Raw genomic sequence first — 21,780 nt, forward strand, 5'->3', positions numbered from 1 at the left:
TCTGCTGTAATCTATAGGCCTTCAAAATGCACCCAGGCATTTCCAAATACTGTATTATGCATTTCAGCATTTTTTCCTGAGCTGTAAATGATTTTTATGCTTAATGAGTTGATATTTTCTTAGTGTGTACTGTAATTCACCTTCTGTGTGTAACAATATCAAATTCTCTCTCTCTCCCTGTTCCCCGCAATTCTTGGTAGCTTTGAAAATATCCAGTGCTTGTTGGCTATATTCTCTCTACCCAATCCACCTCTTGGAATTTCCTTGTATTGTTTTGTTGCAGGTTTTTTTTTAATGTATAGCACTTCAGACTTATTTAATGCACTTTACATTCAAAGGATAAAAATCTAAGCTTTCGTCAACACCGAAAACTTCAGATGGCAATATTATACTCTATTTTAAAGAATAATTTTATTAAAAATTGCAACTTCATCAATAAAAACAAATACCAACTAAAAAAGAAAAATAGGAAAAGAAATATAGTAAAGAAAAAGAAAAGAAATATATAAAGAAAAGGTTAGCACTCTCTTAAAATGTAACAACTGATCTCTTCTTCCCATATCCCATCTCTTATGTATAAACATTTTTTAAGAATCTCATTATTTCAGTCTTGATCAGAAGAAAATCCCCTAGTCCATTTGTAACTCTCTAAAAATCAAAATTTTAATCATAATGTTGCTATTTATTTTTGAAAATAGTCCTTGTCTTGTATTACAAGTTCGTTATACAACTTGTATTTAAAACTTATTTCACTAAGGATTGAAGGAAACTCAGCAGTTCCTAATAGATGGAAAACAGTTAAAAGCTATTTCCGAAAGTAATTAGAAAGTACTCAAACCCTGTTTCCTTAAAGGCATTGACCATGAGTTGGGCAAGGAAGGTATTCCCTTGTCTCTAAACCCACTGGAGACCTCTATATTGCAGTCTCCTCACAAGAAAGCAGCATTTATAGGCTGCCTCAAGTCATTTCTTTGTACAGAGAAAAATACAAAGAGATGGTTTACTCACTGGCTCTTCATTGTGCTGTAGTTGTCAATTCTTTTGCCATTTCTTCCCCAGAAAGCAACATTATATTCTAAAATCCCTAAAGAATTTCAGAGCAGAACAGAACAGAATAATAGAGTTGGAAGGGATCTTGGAAGTTTTCTAGTCCAACCTACTGCTCAAGCAGGAGACCCTAATACCATTTCCAGTCTCTTCTTAAAAGCCCCCAATGATTGAGCATCCACAACTTCTGAAGGCAAGTCTGGTTTATTAGTTAATTGTTCTGACTGTTAGAAAATTTCTCTGTAGTTCCAGGCTGCTTCTCTCCTTGATTAGTTTTCATCCATTGCTTATTGTCTTGCTTTCTGGTGCTTTCAAAATATAGGCACTTTAAAGGCTAACCAAGTGTTATCCCTTAAGTGTCTATTTATCACTGTCATTCCATCAGATGGATTATAGTTTTTATAACTACTTGTTCTCTTTTAAGAAACTAGCATAGTCCCTTCAGATAATTTAAGGGTATTGTTTTCCCAGATTCTTATTTAAACCAGCCACATATCCACACTATGCTTTAATAGCACATATTAAAAAGCTTCCAATTCACTTGTGAATAGGTACAAAATATTTCTAATCCGTGTTCTCCCATTTAGATTAGACTGTTGCTTTCAATCCTATGGGTTTCTCTTAAACAAACCTACTATACTTGAGCTGTTTCCTTCTCCATGCATGTAAAAACCTCTCCTTACAACAATTTTATATGATGAATTTAAATTGAGAAACACAATCATGGAGAACTAGCTTCAGGTCTCCATTCAACTATGGAGACTCACTGGATGAATCTGGATCAGCCCTTTCCAGGTGAACCTACCTCATACAATTGTGCCCGGGATAAAAATAGGAGTATCCTGGACCATTTTACATTACTCTCAGTTTCCTGAGGAAAAGTGGGGTGTAACTGGGGATTTGAATGAGGTCTAATGAGCCAAACTCAGTTAAACGCATTGTACATCACACTATACCAGCTCTAAAAAAGACATGATCCCTATTTGAAATTCGATTTATTGGATTTGGATTTATTCAATTTGTATGCCGCCCTATTCCCGAGAGACTCAGGTCAGTCTTTGGTCAGTCTGCAGATGTAGCACTGATACAGCAAGAGCATATATTAATTGACTCTTTGGAAGTGCAACAGAGTGAGGATGGTGATCAAATTATTTTTTTTTGGGGGGGGGGAAATATACCCCTTTCCTTCTGCCATCATGGCCTCTAGTAAAGCACAAGGAATTGTCACATTATTATTTTGAGAAAGCTTCTGTATATAATAGACTTCAGGATTGATTTAAACATAAGAATAATTTTATCGTGGCCTACCTCACAAGGTTCTTGTGAATGAAAAAGGATTGTAAAGCACTCTGCACTCTTATGCCAATAATTACTATGATTATCACATTGAGGACAGAAGAGGAGATAGTACTCCACCCCATAATACAAACACACATAAGACAAAATATACATATCTTAGATTACCAGAACTAGGTTGCAATTTTTTTTGAAAACCACTACTAGATGATCATAACCACTAGGTGAAAAACTTTGATAATGGCTAGAAAACCATTTGGGGTTTTCTCCTTTGCTGCCACCTAGTGACTCTAAGTAATTTTGCAGCCCAGATGTAATCCTATACATCAACATACCAGTTTTTTTTTTAAATCAGAAATTGTTTTACAATAAAGCATTAAGTTTGTTTGGAAAGTTTTCAAGCGACTTCATACTACATATACTCTTGTTTTTGCAATTTTACAAAAGCTATTCCAACTATAACAAAAAGATGGATGGTGTTCATCAAGCCCTTCTCCTCTCCTCTCCTTTAAACTCTCAATTCTCCCCCCAGCAGTTCTCTCTGTGGGTTGGTTGGTCTATCTGGTATTTGCTCTGTACATGTAGCTTCCCCCATTGGATAATCCCCCTCCCTCAAGTTGGAAAAATATATTGTTCTTGTGTAAATATATAAATATTATTTATGAAACTGAAAATGATTTGGAAAAGAATGTGCATGTTGACTTGGGTGCTGGAAGATGTCTTTCTATCCTCTCTTTTCAACCATAGAGTTGTTTCCTTTATTGCAGGAATTCCCATGTAGCCAACCGACTTAATTCACAAATCCACACTTCCTCTAATATATCTTCTCTTATTAAGATGTGCCTATTTCACCTTCCTGGATTCCAAAAGCAGTTGCAATGTAACCGGAAAGGGACTTCTGGTGGAAGATGAATGCAACATGATTGCAATGGGAACTCAACAAGTGGTAGTTGTACTTATTTATTCACAATATTTTATATCACTGACAGAAGGGATGCCCTCTTCTAGGTTTTCTTGTTTCCCATTAGTAGAGTCTTACACTCACTTGCCAGATCATTATTATTTTTGTATTAATGCATTTCCCTTAAATATGGGCAGCCAGCCTGGCTGGATTAGGGGACTCGTCTTTGCTAACAAAAAGCCTGAATCTCTGACATCAAATCTTGCCCTGATAGCACCTCTAACACTAATAAGACTCAGAATTTAAAATGAATCAAAGGGGTTTCTGCTGAGGTGCCTCCACATAAGAGGATTGAATTTCAAATCAGCCATTTCTAGAGTAGCAGCTTGCTTTGAGACAGGAAGGGGGTGGGTGAGGGACAGACAAGATTATTTCCAGATACCCCTACTCAAAGCATCCCTTGCCAATTCCTTGTGATCAAATGTTTTTTTAAAAGGGAAATATATAAGCCAAGTGTTTCCTCTCCTGCTCCCCCCCATCCCTAATGTTGGCAACATTATATGCAGGCTGGTGTGACAGGGAAGAGCACTGAGTTTACACGTGGCTGGCCAGCTGCAGTAGGATTAATCCAGGAATAGACAGTTGGCCGAAGGATTAGAAGGGATGGGTGGGGAACAGAGGGTAAGATGCAGGACAGCATTACAGAAGAGAAAGGAAGTATTGAAAGTAAACTACAGGTAGTCCTCAATTTACCACCATAATTGAGCCCACAATTTCTGTTGTTAAGCAAGACAGTTGGTAAATGAGTTTTGCTCCATTTTACAACTATTCTTGCCACAGTTAAGTCGATCACTGCAGTTGTTAAGCTAGTAACATGGTTGTTAAGTGAATTTGGCTTTCCCACTGACTTTGCTTGTCAGAGCAAAAAGTGATCACACGACCCTGAGACACTGCAACTGTCATAAATATGAGTCAGTTGCCAAGGGTCCAAAGTCACATGACCATAGGGATAATGCAATGGTTGTGTGAACATCGTAAGTCCTTTTTTCAGTGCTATTGTAACTTCAAGCAGTCCCTAAATGATTGGTTGTAAGTTGAGAACTACCTATACTCTATAGCAGGAGTCGCCAATCTTTCCAGCTCTGCGATCTGGTGGCAGTGTGGGAAGAAGGGATGGTTTCACGCATGTGTGTGCCACTTGCACAAATGCATGTTCAGATGTTTGCTCATCGATTGTGTGCCCTGGTGCCCAATGGGAACGGCCTGGGGATTGGGGACCCGTGGTCTATAGTAAACCTCTTAATCTTCAGCTCCTCTTAAAAAGAGAAAGAAAGAAAGAATGAGAGAATGTACATGTGTGCTTGTACTCAGGCTGGTACAAATAACTCTCAACCTACAGCCACAATTGGGACTAGAATTTTCATTGCTAAGTAATATGATTAAGTGAGTTATCACATGACAACACCTGATTTCGTGACCCTTTTTCCTGCGGTTGTTAAGTGAATCTGGATTCCCTTATTGACTTTGCTTGTTGGAACCCCCTGGGAAGGTCACAAATGGTGACCATGTGACCCTGGGACATTTCAACCCTAGTAAAAACATGCACCAAGCACCCGAATCGCGATTACATGGCTGCGTGGACACTGTGATGGTCATAAGTGCCAGAACTGGTTGTAAGTCACTTTTTTCAGTAGCACTGTAATTACAATTCCTAAATAAATGGTCTCAAGTTGAAGACTCTCTGTATTTGCACCAGCAAGACTGAAACCTGTATCCTGCAAGGAACCTCAGGAAACAGCAAACTAAAGAGAATGGCTTTAAACTGCAAAGGAGATTCCACATCCTAGAATGGATCCCATCATACCACAGGAGCCTAGCAAGACCTATATGTTGCTGATTCTACATTAAGATCTCCCAGCCTAACAATCCCTAGGATGCCCCATGCATTGTGGCTGCTGGCTTCAAAATCTTATCTGCTTACCCATTCCCCAAATAGGATGGGGTCTGCTTCACACTTTTGTCAGTCATGACTGGCACTACGCAAAGTAGCAGGCTAATGCTGGAGACATCCATCTGAAAAAGAAAAGCCAAGGACAGCATTATGATACCTGGGATAAAATTGAAAACCTCAGAATATTCTCATTATATTATAAATTAGGCTCTAGGTCTCTATCCTCTTCAAGCAGTATCAACAGAGAGTTTACCTAATCTTTGTAAGCCAATATCAGATGCAAGGGGGAGATCAGATTTAAGAGGGGACACTAAGCAGTGGAAATAAGGGACCAAGAGTTGTCAGAACCAAGGACCAAATTGGCTGGTCCAGGGACGCAAAGAATCAGGCATGACAAGTAAATCAAAGAAAAATGAAGGTCTAGGAATCTATAATTTTGCAGAACATTATTTACTCATGAGTGATTCTTGATGACCCATAACTTCTATCATTCTATATTTTATTGTATCACCGAAAGGAAATAATAATAGGGAAACAGTAAATAATAGTAGAATAGTAGAATATAATATACTGGAACAATAGTAGAATTAGTAGAAGCTTGTTATTTGGTTTTGTAAACATTTGCTTCAGCTAAACATTTGCTTCTTGTAACACATAAATGTTATTAGGCCTCTATAAAGTATTTCTTGTAATACATGTATGCTGCACTAGGCCTCTGTAAAGTATTTCCTGTAACACATATATACTGTATTAGGCCTCTGTAAAGTATCTGGTATCTGTCAAACATATTCTCCTTCCACCAGACTGAACCCCCATCAATCTTAATCTTGTTTTTCCCGTACCATCCTGAGCCTGACACCTATCTCAGGTTGGAGCCGGATACATCATTGCCAGGGTTCACTCAGCAGACACATATGAGGGTTCCTTGTTACAGCTAGCACTTTCGCTCTAACTTACATCTTTGATCTGTGTTGCTAGGTGCCCAATTCCATTCCCTATAGCACCAGGGGGGGACAGTAGCAAATGGGGAGAACAAAGGAATACCCAAGCATGAGATAAGATTGATGGGGAGGCATCTATCCTTCACAGGACTATGCAAAACTGAATCAGGAGGCCAGAATTGGGGACCAAGCTGATGCCTCTAAAAGTATTAAAAGGATGCCATACCTTCCCTAAGGTGTGGCCTTCCTTACATGTCTCTTTTGTATATGTTTGGAATAGTTAACCCAGCTCTTTGATCAAATTAAATGCTGATTCTTTCTCAAGCCTTTACTGAAGTTTTTCTTTTGGCTCATTATTGGTTTAAGCGCATTGCCGAACCCAGAAGTGCAATTCAGATGGTTCTGACAGGTTCTGGAGAACTGGTAGCGGAAATTTTGAGTAATTCAGAAAACCTGCAAATACCACCTCTGACTGGTCCCAGAGTGGGTTGGGAATGGAGATTTTGCAATATCCTTCCCCTGGAGTGGGGTGGGAATGGAGATTTTGCAGTATCCTTCCCTGGAGTGGCGAGGGATTGGAGATTTTGCAATATCCTTCCCCTAGAGTGTGGAGGGAATGGGGATTTTGCAATATCCATCCCCTGGAGTGGGGAGGGAATGGGGATTTTGCAGTATCCTTCCCCCGGAGTGGGGTGGGAATGGAGATTTTGCAGTATCCTTCCCCTGGAGTTGAGGGGGGGGGAATTGGAGATTTTGCAATATTCTTCCCCTAGAGCAGTGTTTCTCAACCTTGGCAACTTGAAGTTGTCCGGACTTCAACTCCCAGAATTCCCCAGCCAGCATTTGCTGGTTGGGGAATTCTGGGAGTTGAAGTCCGGACATCTTCAAGTTGCCAAGGTTGAGAAACACTGCCCTAGAGTGTGGAGGGAATGTGGATTTTGCAATATCCTTCCCCTAGAGTGAGGAAGGAATGGGGATTTTATAATATCCATCCCCTGGAGTGGGGAGGAAATGGGGATTTTGTAATATCCATCCCCTGGAGTGGGGAGGGAATAGAGATTTTGCAGTATCCTTTCCCTGCCATGCCCACCAAGCCATGTCCACAGAACCAGTAGTTTAAAAAAAATTGAATTTCACCACTGGCCAAACCTTATTACTAGGGAAACAAGAAGGTTCTGAAAGGCCAAGGTCTCAGCTGATGGCTTCTGCTCAAACTTCCAACCAAAAGAGAGACTTAAGCAGGGAGCAAGAGATCGTTATCCAGCCCATCTTCTTCCTCCTCCAATAAGGATTCACCCAAAAAAGTTATCTTAGTTTCTTGACTTCCTTCTAAGGAAAACGAGGGCTTCCAGTGATATGAGTTACAAGAAGTTACACTGACAGACAAAAAATACAAGTGAACTAAACAAAAGAATTATGGAAAAGGTGAGAAGCAATTAAAGCACTCCATCCATGATTGGACCAGTCTCAAAGGTTCTTTTTCAAGTGGCAACTGGACTTCCTTGTTTTTTTCTTTGAAGACATTTTGCTTCTCATCCAAGAAGCTTCTTCAGCTCTGAGGGGATGGTGGGGAATGGAAGGATTTATACTCCTTGCAGACAGCTGGTCGTTTGCATTCTTTTAGAGAGTCATTGAGGCCACTTGGAGGATTGTCTGTAACATTAGACAACCTGAGAACGAGAAAGCGAAAGGTCTTCAAGGAAGAACAAAGAAACTCCAGTTGCCTCTTGAAAAAGCACCTTTGGGACAACCATGACCTGGATGACTGAGAACCCCCATAGAGATTGGATGAGTCGGACTCAAATTAACCTGGGTTGCAAGCATTTTGCTTGATTTCCATTCCTTAGCTTGCTTACATCAGCGGGTAGTCAGTTGAAGAGAAATGAAACATTTGCATTAGGTTCCAAACTATGTAGGTCGGCTTGAACTTCCAAAAGAAAAGAGGAATATAAATATAACAAATAATTGAAAGACTTTCCCCAACATGGCAGCTCCGCATACTACCTCCCCCTGAGTTCGATCCCTCTTCCGGTCAGTCCTTTGCCGCCCGAAGAGACTCGCTTACTACTTCCTGCCAAGTTTTGAACTTAAATCTCCCAACGGAACTTCAACTACGTATGAAAGACGATGTTCACCAGAAAGAAGAGAAGAAGAAAATTACAGAGCGGCACCGCTTGCAAATCCTTGACGGAAGTAGGCTGCTGCCTTCACCGGTAGTACCAGCTTAGCACCTCTGTGATTTTTCCATTTGGGCGTCAACGTCATATCCGCCCCTGTGGTTCTTAACTTTCTTAAAGTAGCCGGAAAAGGCAACCCCGTGCATGCGCAGGGGCGGAGTCTTTTCTCCTGTGGCCGCTGAAGAGTCGCCATGACGGAGCCAAAGGTGCGCGGCTGTGGAGCTCCTTTTTTCTGTTTTATTTGCAGGGTGTGCGGGGCAAAGGGGCTGGCGGCAGGGCTTGAACGGCGTCCCTTCTCATCTGCCGGATTTCACGGCGGTTGTCGGGGTAGAAGGGAGAGGGATGACGTGGAGATGATCTGGGCCTGGAGTGGGAGAAGGAACGGATGGGAGCGCGCGTGGCTGTGAGTGAATTAGACTCCCGCGCCGCAGCCTTTCTTTCCTTCATGGCAGACTGTACCCCCCCCCCCAATCGGGTTTCGCCTGATTTGGTATTTAAAGGAGGCTAAACGTTAGCTAATGGCCGGCGTAGACACGTGTCGTTTCCTTCTGAAGGCGGCAAGAGAAGCTTGGGTTAATGGTGCACTTAATAGGGCATCAGCCAGGCGGCAAGATTTCTCCACACCGGCCTAAGACTTGGTTCCTTAAAAGGGCCATCGCCATCCAGCAGCACAGCCAAATCCTTGGGGAGCCGATGGGGGGGGGGATAATACGATGGAAAGAGATTAGAAACGGGGAAGCGGCTTTCTGGTTTCAGAAGGATAATTTTTGGTTTCCACGAACTGGGTGTGAAGCAAGAACAAAGATGAAATCCAGAGGTGCTGTGAGGAGGAGATTTAGTTCTCCAGAACAAAAGGCTCTGACCTCATGGTATGCTGGTCGGCACATCCGAAGGCTGCTAAAAGGAATTGGGGGGGGGGGCAGATCAGAGGCACAATTATTCCTGCCCTCCCTGGTTTTTTTCAATTGAAGCTTAAAATTGTATGCCTGCTGAGTGTGTCCCACCTGCTGAATACCAGTAAACTTTTGTTATGCATAGCTGTAGCTTTATTTTCTACTAAGTGAATGATTGTACGCACCTGAGTCTATTACAAAATTGCTCACTTGTGATAGCTAGGTAGAAAGGTAACATGAATGAGAAAGAAAGGTGAATGCAGAATAGAGAGAAAACTGCAAAAAAGAAAATAACAAGAGACTTAATTTTGTTAAAAATGCTGTATACCTTTGGAAAAGTTGAGCCAAATTATGCTTGCTGGATAGTGTTAGCCTTACTAAGTAGAATCCATGATACTTTTTAAATTGGGGAAACACTATTTTTTCATTCCCATCATGTCTAGAACTATGCAATGCTTTTTCTCCCCGCATTTTCATAATTGTTAGATTATTTAAATCATTGTGGTTTGAGAAGAGCATTTATTTAGATCCTAGAGATATTCCTTCATATATGTCAATACACATCATTTAAAAGCTTCTCTTTTCCAGGTATTGGTGATTGATGGACGTGGCCATTTGTTGGGTCGCCTTGCAGCCATTGTCGCTAAGCAAGTGTTGCTGGGTAAGGTTTTGTCTGTGTGGAGGAAAATTGTGTGCTAATGTATGGAGGATGTATTGTACCTTGCCGAGGATGAGGCAAGGCAAGGACTTTACTAACAATATATGGAGATGCTTCTTCATATTTAAATCTTGAAAATATTGAAGCAAATTCAGAGATTATTTGTAAAAAATTTTGAGAATAATTTAAAGGAAAATATTTTTAAATAATTTTGGATTTTGACAGAAGTCTCCATCTAGAAAAGTTCATACTCTTTTGCCTAGTCCAGATGTGTAGGATTCTACTTCCTTAAAGTCTTTGGTCTTAAAATAGGCTGCATTTTAAAGCATATTATAATTTTTCTATTAATTTAGATTTTTAGTTTGACAGGTCCCTGGCTAATCATTATGTGTGCAGTTTTCTGTAGGACCAGGTAGTTTTACTGGAACTTAAAAGTATTCTTAAAGTCAAGGTCAGTTCCTGGGAACTTTGTGGAGTTGTCCATACATTTTCTTGAAGCTGTATGCAGAAATTTGTCCTTGTTTTCTTCCAGGGTGCTCTTTCAGTTTTCCAATTTGCCCTTCACTTGGGATTTTATGGTGGTGTATGTTATGCAAAGTACTATCCTGTTCAACCCAATTCTGTGTTTAAATTCACTCAAGCTTAGCTAGGTTTTCCCCACCATGCTTACATGAACTACCGTAATTTATTCATCTGTGCATTGAAAAGAACAACAAAAATGTGATATGGTAGACTTCTGAGGATACAAGCTTACAGTTTGTAACAGATATTAGACATCACTCATTGAAACTCTTATGTCCAATCTGTATTCCATTTCAGAGGACATACTTTAACTTTACTTCCCTTTTCCTTCAGGGCGCAAAGTTGTGGTTGTGCGATGTGAAGGGATTAACATATCGGGCAACTTCTACCGCAACAAATGTAAGTAAAACCGAGGCTTCCAAACCTGTCAAAAATAATTTGGGGAAGACAATTTTTCCAAGGTAACTTTAGCAATTAGGTCCAGTTCTAATGTTAAAGTATGTGTTTCTTTAAAACAGTGACCCAGGATCTAGAATAATCATGTTTTCCTTAAAGCTAGTTCTGCTTTGGCATAAAAGTGGCAAGACTCTACAATCTTGAAATGTAGCAGTAGCAGTTTCAAATGCTTGCAGTAAATATTTAAAGTCCCTCCGGCACCAAGGGAGAAAGAGCATCAGCAAAGGGAATGAATAAGCTTGGAAAGTACAGATTGTTATTGATCATTTTTCTTCCAGAAAATGCAGTATAATTATAGTGTCAACTAATGGAGACTGCCTCCCTCCTTTTCTTCCTTGCATTTTAATTAATACTTGGCAACACAGCTAGGGGGCAACATGCTTTTCCAACCTCTCTTTGGGAGCTTTGACTGACATGTTAGTTTGGCATGTGTATATTGCATCAAGATTTGGATGATTTTAAATAACAATTTCCCTATTGTGCACAAAAGAAAAGACTAGAGAAGAACGGATGGCACAAAGTAAGAATGTGATGCAATAAATACCAAGAATGGTGTTTATGAGAAGTGGTCTGTGATGATGCCTTACCACCTTTAATTCGAGTGTCATGGCCATGAGACAACTCTACATGCACTACCATCTGAGACCACCAGCCTATTCTTACAGCTGCCTTTGCTCTGTAATCATCCGTATGAAAGGCCTAGGCCCTGAAGGAGTTTGAGAACTGCTGGCAGAACTTCCTTTATTTTTTCTATGTTGAATTTAAGGCACTGGGACACCCAGTTGTTTGGGATGAGGAGTACAGTGCAGGGAAAAATTATTCATTTATTCCATTCATATAAACAATCTCAACGGGGGCCTAGTGAAAGACCCATGTTTTAAAAAGGCTTTCCTAGATGGCAGGCTTGATCCATGCAGATTTTAGGGGAAGAGGGATTCGAACACTTCAGCCCAGGGGCAGCAACAGAAGAGTTATATTTTTAAGGCCTCATAAAATGATGTAATTTTAACAAGGGGACTGGGAGCATTCCCACTGTACTAGAGCTGAGAAGATGAACAGATATAATTGGAGGACTGTCCTACAGGCAACTGTGCCAGGGAAGACTTTTTCATTGTTGAACAATAAATTGTACCTGGAGGCCAACTGGCAATTAGTGCAGCAAAGGAGGTATCTGGATGTACCCATTACCATATTAATACATTTAATAAAGAGTCTTAAGGTTAAAGCCGAGGTTTCAAAGTTCATACATCTATCATTTACACATGAACCTGACAGGTTTCTTATGCCTGGGAAGTTCCTGTATTCTGAAGGTAGCTCTTCATAATCGTAGTAGATAATTTTGTTTGTTAGTATGGAAATTTGATTCCTCCATTTAAGAACTACTGTATTTTTCGGAGTATGACACACTTTTTTTCCTCAAAAAAAAGAGGTTGAAAATCTGGGTGCGTCTTATACATCGAATACACCATTTTTGCCTCCTGAAGCCCCGCCCTCTTCACCAAAATGACTATTCATAGCCTTATGAAGGCTTTCAGATAATTTCTGGGAGCTGGGGATGGCAGAAATGAGCAAAAAATGGGCCGATTTTTGCCCCCAGCAGCACTCTATAAGCCTCCATAAGGCTATGCATGCAATTTTTTTGATAAGAAAAACATGCCGTTTCCCCCATCCCTCCAGGAGCACTCTGCAAGCCCCCCCCCCCAAGCTACTCATGTCTTATTTGAAAAAAAGGGGCGGTTTTTCGGAGGTTTGCAGAGTGCAAAAACTCCCCCCCCCTCCTTTTTGGAAAGCTCTTTAACTGATGAGAATTACATTGATCAAGTGCTGTGCCAGCAGAAACAAAGTCTTAAGGTTTGTCAGTGATTTCCTTCTCCAGCACATGGATAAATACACCTGGAAATACAACATCTACCTGCCTACCTACTCTCCCTACCTATCTACTGTATTTCTCTCTCTATTTCTCTCTCTATCCCTCTACCTACCTACACACTCTCCATCCCTCCCTACCTACTCTATTTCTCTATCCTTTTATCTACCTACCTAACTACTCTCTCTACCTACTACTGTATTTCTCTTTCTTTCTCTCCCTCTATCCCTCTATCTACATATGTACTTTAAAAAAATTACCTATTCAAAATCTTGGTGCATCTTATACTTCAAACAATACAGTAAGTACATGAATGAGCTGTGTCATCTATGAGGTTCAGCTCACACTGATCTTTCTGGTCTGGTGTAAGCCCTTTGTTTTTCTATTCTTCCAGTGAAATACCTTGCTTTCCTCCGCAAGCGTATGAACACCAACCCATCCCGTGGCCCATATCACTTCCGTGCTCCCAGTCGAATCTTCTGGAGAACAGTTCGAGGTGAGTGTTATTTTCACCCTGAAAACAAGTGATCCCCTAAAAAGATTAAATTAGTTTTTCAAAATACCTGTGCACATTTGAAGAATATGTGATTTGGTACTTAATGGGAGTCCACATATGCATTTTTGTGCGTGTGTTTTGAACAAAGTTAGCATTCTTTTACCTGTTCTTTCCACACTATAATCAATGCCCCTGTGGTCTAGTAGTTACAACAATTGTAGTTCAAAGCACTTGAAGTGTCCAGACTAGTGAAGACTATTAAATTTGGGATGGAGTAAAGTAGTTCTAATCCAAGTTACTTTTGCTTATGTTTGCTCAGTAATCACATTTATTCCTGCTTCATTCTGCTCAGCATTGCAGGTTATTTGATTAATTAAGAGGAAGCTGTTTACATTTGCTTAAACATATACTAACCGTGTACGCTTTTCCCATTTTTTCCCCTTTACTCCACTAGGAATGCTCCCTCACAAAACCAAACGTGGTCAGGCTGCCTTAGAGAGACTGAAGGTTTTTGATGGCATCCCTCCACCTTATGATAAGGTAACTTCCTTCCTGATGTGCAAGAGAATTTATCTTGACTCTTTGGCTTCCTATTCTGTCAGTGATGTTCTTCTTTTTTACCTACATTGTTTGACTTGAGATGTGAGAAAATAACCATAAGACTGAGGCAGATCTGGGCATCCCTAGCGTTGCTCAGAGCTGCTTTCATTGTGCAGGTATTGCTAATGGCATATTTTCTCCTGCAGCGCAAGAGGATGGTCGTCCCAGCTGCTCTGAAAGTGGTTCGTCTCAAACCCACACGCAAGGTAATGTTTGTTATTTTAAAGAATTAACAGTAGGGATTTAGTATATTATTTGTTTACCTGACAATCTATTGGCATTAAATTCTAAATTAAGGAAGACTCTTAGCTTCCTATGTTAACTCAGCAAATATGTTTTCAGAAGCTCCTTTTCTCTGGTTAAAGGTATTGAGATAAGAAAAGGTGATCTGAGACCTTGGAAACCCATCATTGCTTAGATGGTATCAAGCAAGAAAATTGGTGTTATTGGATGTCCATCCAAATCAGTTTTCAGCCTAAAAATGTAGCAACAGCATTTATATACCACTTTCATAATGCTTTACTGTCCTCTAAGCGGTTTACAGAGTCAGCATATTGCCCCCAACAATTTAGATCCTCATTTTACCGACCTGGGAAGGCTGAGTCAACCTTGAGTCAGTCAGGATCGAACTACTGGCTAGGGGCAGAGTCGTCCTGCAATAGTTCATTCTGATCACTGCAACACCACAGCTCTTAGAATAGTAGGGGCTCTTATCATGGTATTTTCTCCCACAGCATCACTGTTAGATTGGTGCTGATTGGGAATCTTGGCCTTACTTACTAGCTAGCTGAGGGATAGTATATCTACTACATTTGTTAAGGATACTGATTTAAGTAGGTCTGTGATGATGACATTCCACCATAGTTCGAGTTTCAAGACCATGAGACAACGTTTCATGCACTACCATCTGAGACCTGCCTTTTGTAAATACACTCCATGAGATTTGGCTTTCTGGGTTAGCAAGTCTGGCTGATGGAAAACAAGAATTCTGATTCTGCTGAGGTAGCCATGCTAGTTGGAGATCCAATCCATTGAGATCCAGCACAACCTCAAGACAGGTTGAGAAAGTCTCTGCCAAAGGAATAACAGGGCTATGCTAAAGGCTGAGTTATCTGGTTTGGGTGGGTATGGAGCACTAGGAATATCTGGGGAAATGAAATTTAGCAGGAAGGTGTGAAATTTGATACTGGGACTAGTTATAAAATGCTGCTTTTTTTTTTCTTCCACGCAGTTTGCTTATTTGGGCCGCCTTGCCCATGAGGTTGGCTGGAAGTATCAGGCCATCACAGCCACTTTGGAAGAGAAGCGCAAAGAGAAGGCCAAGGTTCATTATACCAAGAAGAAACAGCTTATGGTGAGTTAAAGGGTGTTCTAGGCCAGCCACGGCATGCCAGACACTGGGCTACACAAACAAGTGAAGCCCCATCTGCAGGATGGAGGCAGCACACAAAACCACGCCCCCTCCTGTCCATGGCAAAATACCTCTCCACAGAACGGTCCCTGGTGCCCCAAAGGTTGTGCGCTTCTGATCTAGAGTAGCCTTAGCAGAGAGACGGCTTTCTCTTTTCCCTGCTCCAAATCTTGCATATCAAAGGCTGAGCGGAGAAATGCTTACACTTGGAAGCCCCAGAGCATGTAAATTAAAAATGAAGGGGAAGAGCAATAACTTTAGACTTTTTTTACCAAGGGAAAGTACTAAAGGAGTAAATTATAAAGGGAATCTGAATTATTCTGTGACTGATTTCCCTGACAGTTTGCCTAAGCATGTTGTGTAATTTCCCAGCATTGGATTTCTACCATTTAGCGTTTACCTGCCTGCTAATACCATGTTGCTGTTCTGAATCCTTCTTTTTCTTTCTCATTTTCAGAAACTTCGAAAGCAAGCAGAGAAAAATGTTGAGGGAAAGATTTCTAAATACACAGATGTCCTGAAGCATTATGGTATCTTGATTTAAATGAAGGGCTAGGGTTCAGTTCACAATAAATAATACCATTTACAAACTTGTGGTGTTACGTTTTAACGTTTATTCTTCTTCAAAGGAGTATTTCAAGTACTTTTTCTCTTTAACAATGGCTCCAGTTGATGGGAATCAATATAGGTAGACTTTGACCTTCTGATCACAGTTGAGCCCAAAATTTCAGTGGCGAAGTGAAACATTTGCCAAGTGAGTTTTGGTCCATTTACAACTTTCCTTGTCATAGTTGTTAAGGGAATCATTGCAGATGTTAAGTTAGTTACAGAAGTTAATCTGGCTTCCCCGTTGACTTCGCTTGTCAGAAGGTCTCAAAGAGGAGGGATTACATGACCGTAGGACACGGCAACTGTCATAAATAAGAGTCAATTGCCAGGTGTCTGAATTTTGATCACATGACCATGGGGATAATGCAATGGTAAGTGGAAAATGGTCATAAGTGACTTTTTTCAGTGCTAGTGTAACTTTGAATGGTCCTTGCTGAGGACTACCTGTTTTTGATTTTCTGAGAGCTAGATTCTTTAGATTTATTTTCAAGGAGGCAGACAGTATTGGTGTCTCTTCTCTAACCCAGTAATTTTCAAAGTGTGGGACCTCAGCAACTTAGAGTAAAATTAAAATTCTTTTGAAAAGTACGACATTAAATGCTGATAATGCCTTCATTTTGTGGGCACAGGAGCTGCATATCCGAACCACAGAAGCCAGGCTCCAAATAGGTTTTTCTAGATAACTCCATTCAAACTGCTGCCGCCAGCAATATTATCTTAGTTATCAATTTAAAGTAGCTCAATGGGAGCTTCATCTGGTTTTCCTTTTCACCAAATGCGCTGAGGTACTATACCAGGGGTGTCGAACCAATTTCATTGAAGGCCACATCAGGATTGGGTTTGACCTTGGAGGTCAGGGATGGGCATGGCTATGGTGGGCGTGACATGGGACTGCACCTATGGTTTTATAAACTTACAAAAATAGGAAACCGTACATTTCTGATTTTTTTTTAATACTTAACTTGATCTTGAGACTCACTCTAGAAAGACTAGAACAATAAATTATTGATATAGGCCAGTGATGGCTAGCCTTTTTTTCCTCTGGTGCCAAAATCACACATGCGCTGTCGCGCACAATTCATGCCCATTCTCATAATGCAAGGTTCCTACGCACTCCATCCCCTGCACATCCACGTGTAACCACCCACCCCCTGCGCTCCTCACCCCACACATGTGCACTGATTTCCCCCCTCACCCTGTAGATGTGCACAGCATCCCTCCTTTTTGGCCTCACATCCCAAAACAGCTCTAGGGGGGAAAAGTCTCCCATCTAAAACAGTACTGAGAGCGGGGTGGGGGGGAATTCTCCCTTTTCCTCCTTCCTCAGTGATCTTTTGTGAAGAGAGGCTTCTCAAGTCTGGTCTTTTCCAAAGGGAGGCTTCTCAAAACATGAAGAACTGGGTTTTTGAAGAAGGGGAACTGTGCAGAGGAAAAGGAGGAGGAAGGAAAGGGGGGGAAATGCAGGATAAAGAGAGAGACAGAAAGTGACACAAAGGGTGGAAGTTGAGAGACGCACCCTCTAAATACTGACCCCCTCTGCTTTTTGGGGGAAAGGAGGCGATCCCAGGAGGGGAAAGGAGAGGAGGGTACTTGAAGCTTTACCCCCTATTCCCCCCATCCCAGTTAAGCCAGCTTGGTTTGGGACCCAGCCTTTCTGACTTCCATTTGGGATCTTCTAACAGGATCTTCCTTTACTCTCGTCGCCCTCTTTGCTGGCACTCTCAAAACTTCTTGTTGAGCGGGCGATTGGGGGTGAAGACACAGCAACCTAAGGACCCCCACCCCAAAGCGAGGAAAAACAGGAAGAAAAGTAGCAGAGAGCCATGCACTTTCAAGGTTCAAGGTTCATTTTATTTATATGCTGCCCTATTCCCGGCGGGACTCAGGGCGGCGCACAAACCCAAGGGAGGGGAAGGGAAACACAAAGAACTACAACAAAAAAGTACAAGGGAATTTAAAACAACCAACAGCCACACGATTCGAGAGGGGAAGGGAACTCATCGACCCCAGGCCTGCCGACACAGCCAGGTTTTAACAGCCTTTCGGAAGGCCTGGAGAGGTGAGGATCCGAATCTCTGCGGGGAGCTCGTTCCAAAGGGCCGGAGCCGCCACAAAGAAGGCCCTCCCCCGGGTAGTAGCCAGATGACATTGGCCAGTAGACGGAACCCGGAGGAGGCCTAATCTGTGTGATCTAATGGGGTTTTGGGAGGTAATGGGCAGCAGGCGGTCTCTCAAGTACCCAGATCCAATACCATGAAGGGCTTTATAAGTGATGACTAGCACCTTGAAGTGTATCCGGAGACCAATCGGTAACCAGTACAGCTCGCGGAGGATAGGTGTAACGTCGGTGTACCGAGGTGCACCCACAATCGCTCGCGCGGCTGCATTCTGGACGAGCTGAAGTCTCCGAATGCTCTTCAAGGACTGCCCCATGTAGAGCGCATTGCAATAGTCCAGTCTTGAGGTCACAAGGGCATGAGTGACTGTTGCGAGTGCCTCCCGGCTCAGGTAGGGACGCAATTGGTGCACCAGGCGAACTGGGCAAATGCCCCCCTGGTCACAGCTGACAAATGATGTCCTAAGGCAGTGTTTTTCAACCACTGTGCCGTGGCACACTAGTGTGCCGTGACATAGTGTAAGGTGTGCCGTGGGAAAAACACTTTATATATAGTCAATATAGGCACAGTTAAATTTTTTAAATATTTTCTAATGGTGGTGTGCCTCGGGATTTTTTTCATGAAAAAAGTGTGCCTTTGCACAAAAAAGGTTGAAAAACACTGTTCTAAGGTCAGCTGTGGGTCCAAGAGGACTCCCAAATTGCGAACCCTGTCTGAGGGGCGTAAGATTTCACTCCCCAGCCTGAGTGATGGAATACTAGCCAAGTTTTTGGGAGGGAAACACAACAGCCACTCGGTCTTGTCTGGATTGAGCGCAAGCTTGTTGACCCCCATCCAGACCCTGACAGCCTCCAGTCACTGGCACATCACGTCAACCGCTTCACTGAGTTGTCACGGGGCGGACAGATACAACTGTGTATCGTCCGCATACTGATGGTATTTTATCCCGTGCTGCCGAATGATCTCGCCCAACGGCTTCATGTAGATGTTAAACAGGAGGGGGGACAGGACCGAACCCTGTGGGACCCCATATTTCAGGGGCCTAGGGGTCGACCTCTGCCCCCCGACCAACACCGACTGCGACCTGTCCGAGAGATAGGAGGAGAACCACCGAAGGATGGTGCCTCCCACCCCCACCTCGTAACCGTCGCAGAAGGATACCATGGTCGATGGTATCGAAGGCCGCTGAGAGGTCAAGAAGGACTAGGACGGAGGCATGACCTCCATCCCTGGTTCTCCAGAGATCATCGGTCAGTGCGACCAAAGCAGTTTCCGTGCTGAAGCCAGGCCTGAATCCAGACTGAAAGGGATCCAGATAATCGGCTTCATCCAAGGACCGTCGGAGCTGAAAGGCCACCACTTTCTCAACAACCTTCCCAACAAAGGGAAGGTTGGAGACTGGACGGTAGTTATTCAAAATGGCTGGATCCAGAGATGGCTTCTTCAGGAGGGTCTCGCCACCACTGTCTTCAATGGCGGAGGAAAGAAGCCCTCCTGAAGGGAGGCGTTCACTATCGCCTGGATCCAGCCCCGCCTCACCTCCTTGCTGTTCGCGACCAGCCAGGAGGGGCACGGGTCCAGTGCACACCTGGTGACACTCACCGCTCCCATGGCCTTGTCCACTTCATCAGGAGTAACGTTGAAAGTCAGTCCAGAGATGTCGTTCAAGACCCTCCCCCGGTACCCCGGCTGGCTCTGCGCAATTGGAGTCCAGGTCTATCCGAAGCCGAGCAACTTTGTCCGCGAGGAACTGGACATACTCCTCCGCTCTACCTCATAAGGGATTATCTGCAACCCTCCCATTCAGGAGGGAGCGGGTTACCCTAAACAAGGGGGCAGTGCGCGACTCAGCGGACGTAATCAGAGTGGCAATATAGGTGTTCTTAGCTGTCCGCATTGCCAGAAGGTATGCTCCGATGCAAGCTTTTAATAGTGCTCGGTCTGACTCTAATTTAGTGGACCTCCAGCGGCGCTCTAGGCGTCTCTTTTGGCGCTTCATCTCCCGGAGGTCCTCGGTAAACCAAGGAGCCCTCCTGGATCTATCGCTGCGGATCGGCCGTAAAGGCGCAATCCGGTGGAGAGCCTCAGAAACTGCTGTGTTCCAAGCAGCAACTAAGGTCTCCACCGGACTGCGGGCGAGAGTATCAGGCACAACACCAAGCGCCGTCTGGAAACCCTGAGGATCCATAAGACGCCTGGGGTGGAACCACCTAGTCGGCTCCTCCTCCCTACAGGGGGGGATTGGTCTCCGAAAGTCAAGCCTCAGTAGGAAGTGGTCCGACCATGACAGGGGCAAGCTCTCGTTACCCCTCAGACCAAGATCACAACTCCACTGCTCCGAGAGAAATACGAAGTCGAGTGTGTGACCCGCTGAGTGAGTTGGGCCCTGGATTACTTGAGTCAAGCCCATGGCTGTCATGGAAGCCATGAACTCCTGCGCTCCATCAGAGTGCTTGCCGAGCGAAGGCAGATTGAAGTCCCCCAGTATCATAAGTCTGGGGAACTCAACTGCCAGTTCAGCTACTGACTCGAGGAGTGAGGGGAGGGCTGTTATCACGCTGTTGGGAGGCAGGTACGTTAACAACAAGCCCACTTGACCCGCAAGGTCCATCTTCACCAGCAAGGACTCACACCCGACAAGCTCCGGAGCAGGGATCCTACGAGGAACTAAAGACTTTCGGATAACAATGGCCACTCCCCCACCCCTTCTCTGGGGTCACGGTTGATGAAGCACCTGAAAACCCTCTGGGCACATTTCAGTGAAGGGGACTCATCCCTCTGGGCCCAGCCAGGTTTCAGTGATACATGCCAGGTCTGCCCCCTCGTCTAAAATTAGGTCCTGTGAACCACAGACCTGGCATTTAGCAACAACAACCTGAGACCAGGGTCCTGACTACTCACGCCATCTGGCCTTGGAGTGGAACTAACAGGGCCGGAAGGAGGGATCCCTCTGACGTAGGGAACCCTCCTTCCCCGGTAATGGCTCGCTGTGAAGTTCCCGCCATATCTGCCCCTCCCCGATATGACCCTAATGTTCCAGCCCACTCCCGCATCTATGGTCCCTCCACCCTCTGCCCCGGCTGCCGGATTCACCAGCAGGCCCTTCGACACACACATCCAAGGGCCGGATTAGGCCTGGGCCCCCCTGACACTTCTGCCAAAGCACTCAGTGCAGGAGGTACCCAGCTATGCTCCTGGCCCACCACACATACACAGACATACAATCAGTCAATCCCCACAAACAAGTTAAAACAAGGGAAACAACAATATCATAATAAAAGTGGGAACATTCAGTCAACCACAATCATACCACGCACTCTCCATACAATTAAAAATTATAAAAATTACAAATTTATAAAAATTATAAAAATTGCGCAATATAGCAAATTGATCGAATATAGTCCGAAAAAGCCGAGGAGGGAGTAATGTCCAAGACCTCCCACGCGAGAGCCCGAGATCCAGGGAATGATGAAAGAAACATATGGTGATAGCAATAAAAGAGAGAGCCACACTTCCCAGTCCTCTCTCTCGTTACTGTAATAAGATTGCAGAAAGTCAGTGGGGGTATGAACAGGAAGCCCAGGATGGCCTTCCACGTGCAAACACTGAGACCCACAGCCTTGCAATTTTATGAAACCTTCTCTTGAAATCTCATTTTCCGCAGGAATTGCCATTCTTTACCTCCACATCCAACTCTGTCTGCCATTTTATTTAACCCTTGGATCTATTGAACCTAAGGTGACCAGACGTCCCGCTTTTGGCGGGACACACCCGCTTTCCAATGCATTTTCCCGCGTCCCGCCCGCCTTTTTAAAAGGCACGCTTTTTTTGGCGCTCG

The 21,780-nt window shown here is 43.4% G+C and overlaps 1 protein-coding gene and 3 non-coding genes across 4 annotated transcripts; all 4 read left to right on the forward strand.

The window, feature by feature from the left end:
* The first annotated feature begins 8,417 nt into the window (after positions 1–8,417).
* RPL13A (ribosomal protein L13a) lies at positions 8,418–15,807 on the forward strand. Its single transcript, XM_032236753.1, has 8 exons — positions 8,418–8,519; positions 9,795–9,867; positions 10,720–10,785; positions 13,104–13,205; positions 13,660–13,745; positions 13,952–14,011; positions 15,037–15,159; positions 15,674–15,807. Exons 1-8 carry the CDS (start codon positions 8,505–8,507, stop codon positions 15,758–15,760), a joined length of 612 nt encoding a protein of 203 aa, XP_032092644.1. The 5' UTR covers positions 8,418–8,504; the 3' UTR covers positions 15,761–15,807.
* On the forward strand, positions 11,408–11,491 carry LOC116523117. The gene has a single exon (XR_004257044.1). It is a non-coding gene; the product is annotated as a small nucleolar RNA Z195/SNORD33/SNORD32 family (small nucleolar RNA).
* On the forward strand, positions 13,799–13,878 carry LOC116523120. The gene has a single exon (XR_004257047.1). It is a non-coding gene; the product is annotated as a small nucleolar RNA SNORD34 (small nucleolar RNA).
* On the forward strand, positions 14,640–14,722 carry LOC116523118. The gene has a single exon (XR_004257045.1). It is a non-coding gene; the product is annotated as a small nucleolar RNA Z195/SNORD33/SNORD32 family (small nucleolar RNA).
* Positions 15,808–21,780: the final 5,973 nt, after the last annotated feature.

The sequence above is a fragment of the Thamnophis elegans genome, chromosome Z (assembly GCF_009769535.1).
Source record: "Thamnophis elegans isolate rThaEle1 chromosome Z, rThaEle1.pri, whole genome shotgun sequence".
NCBI lineage: Eukaryota > Metazoa > Chordata > Lepidosauria > Squamata > Colubridae > Thamnophis > Thamnophis elegans.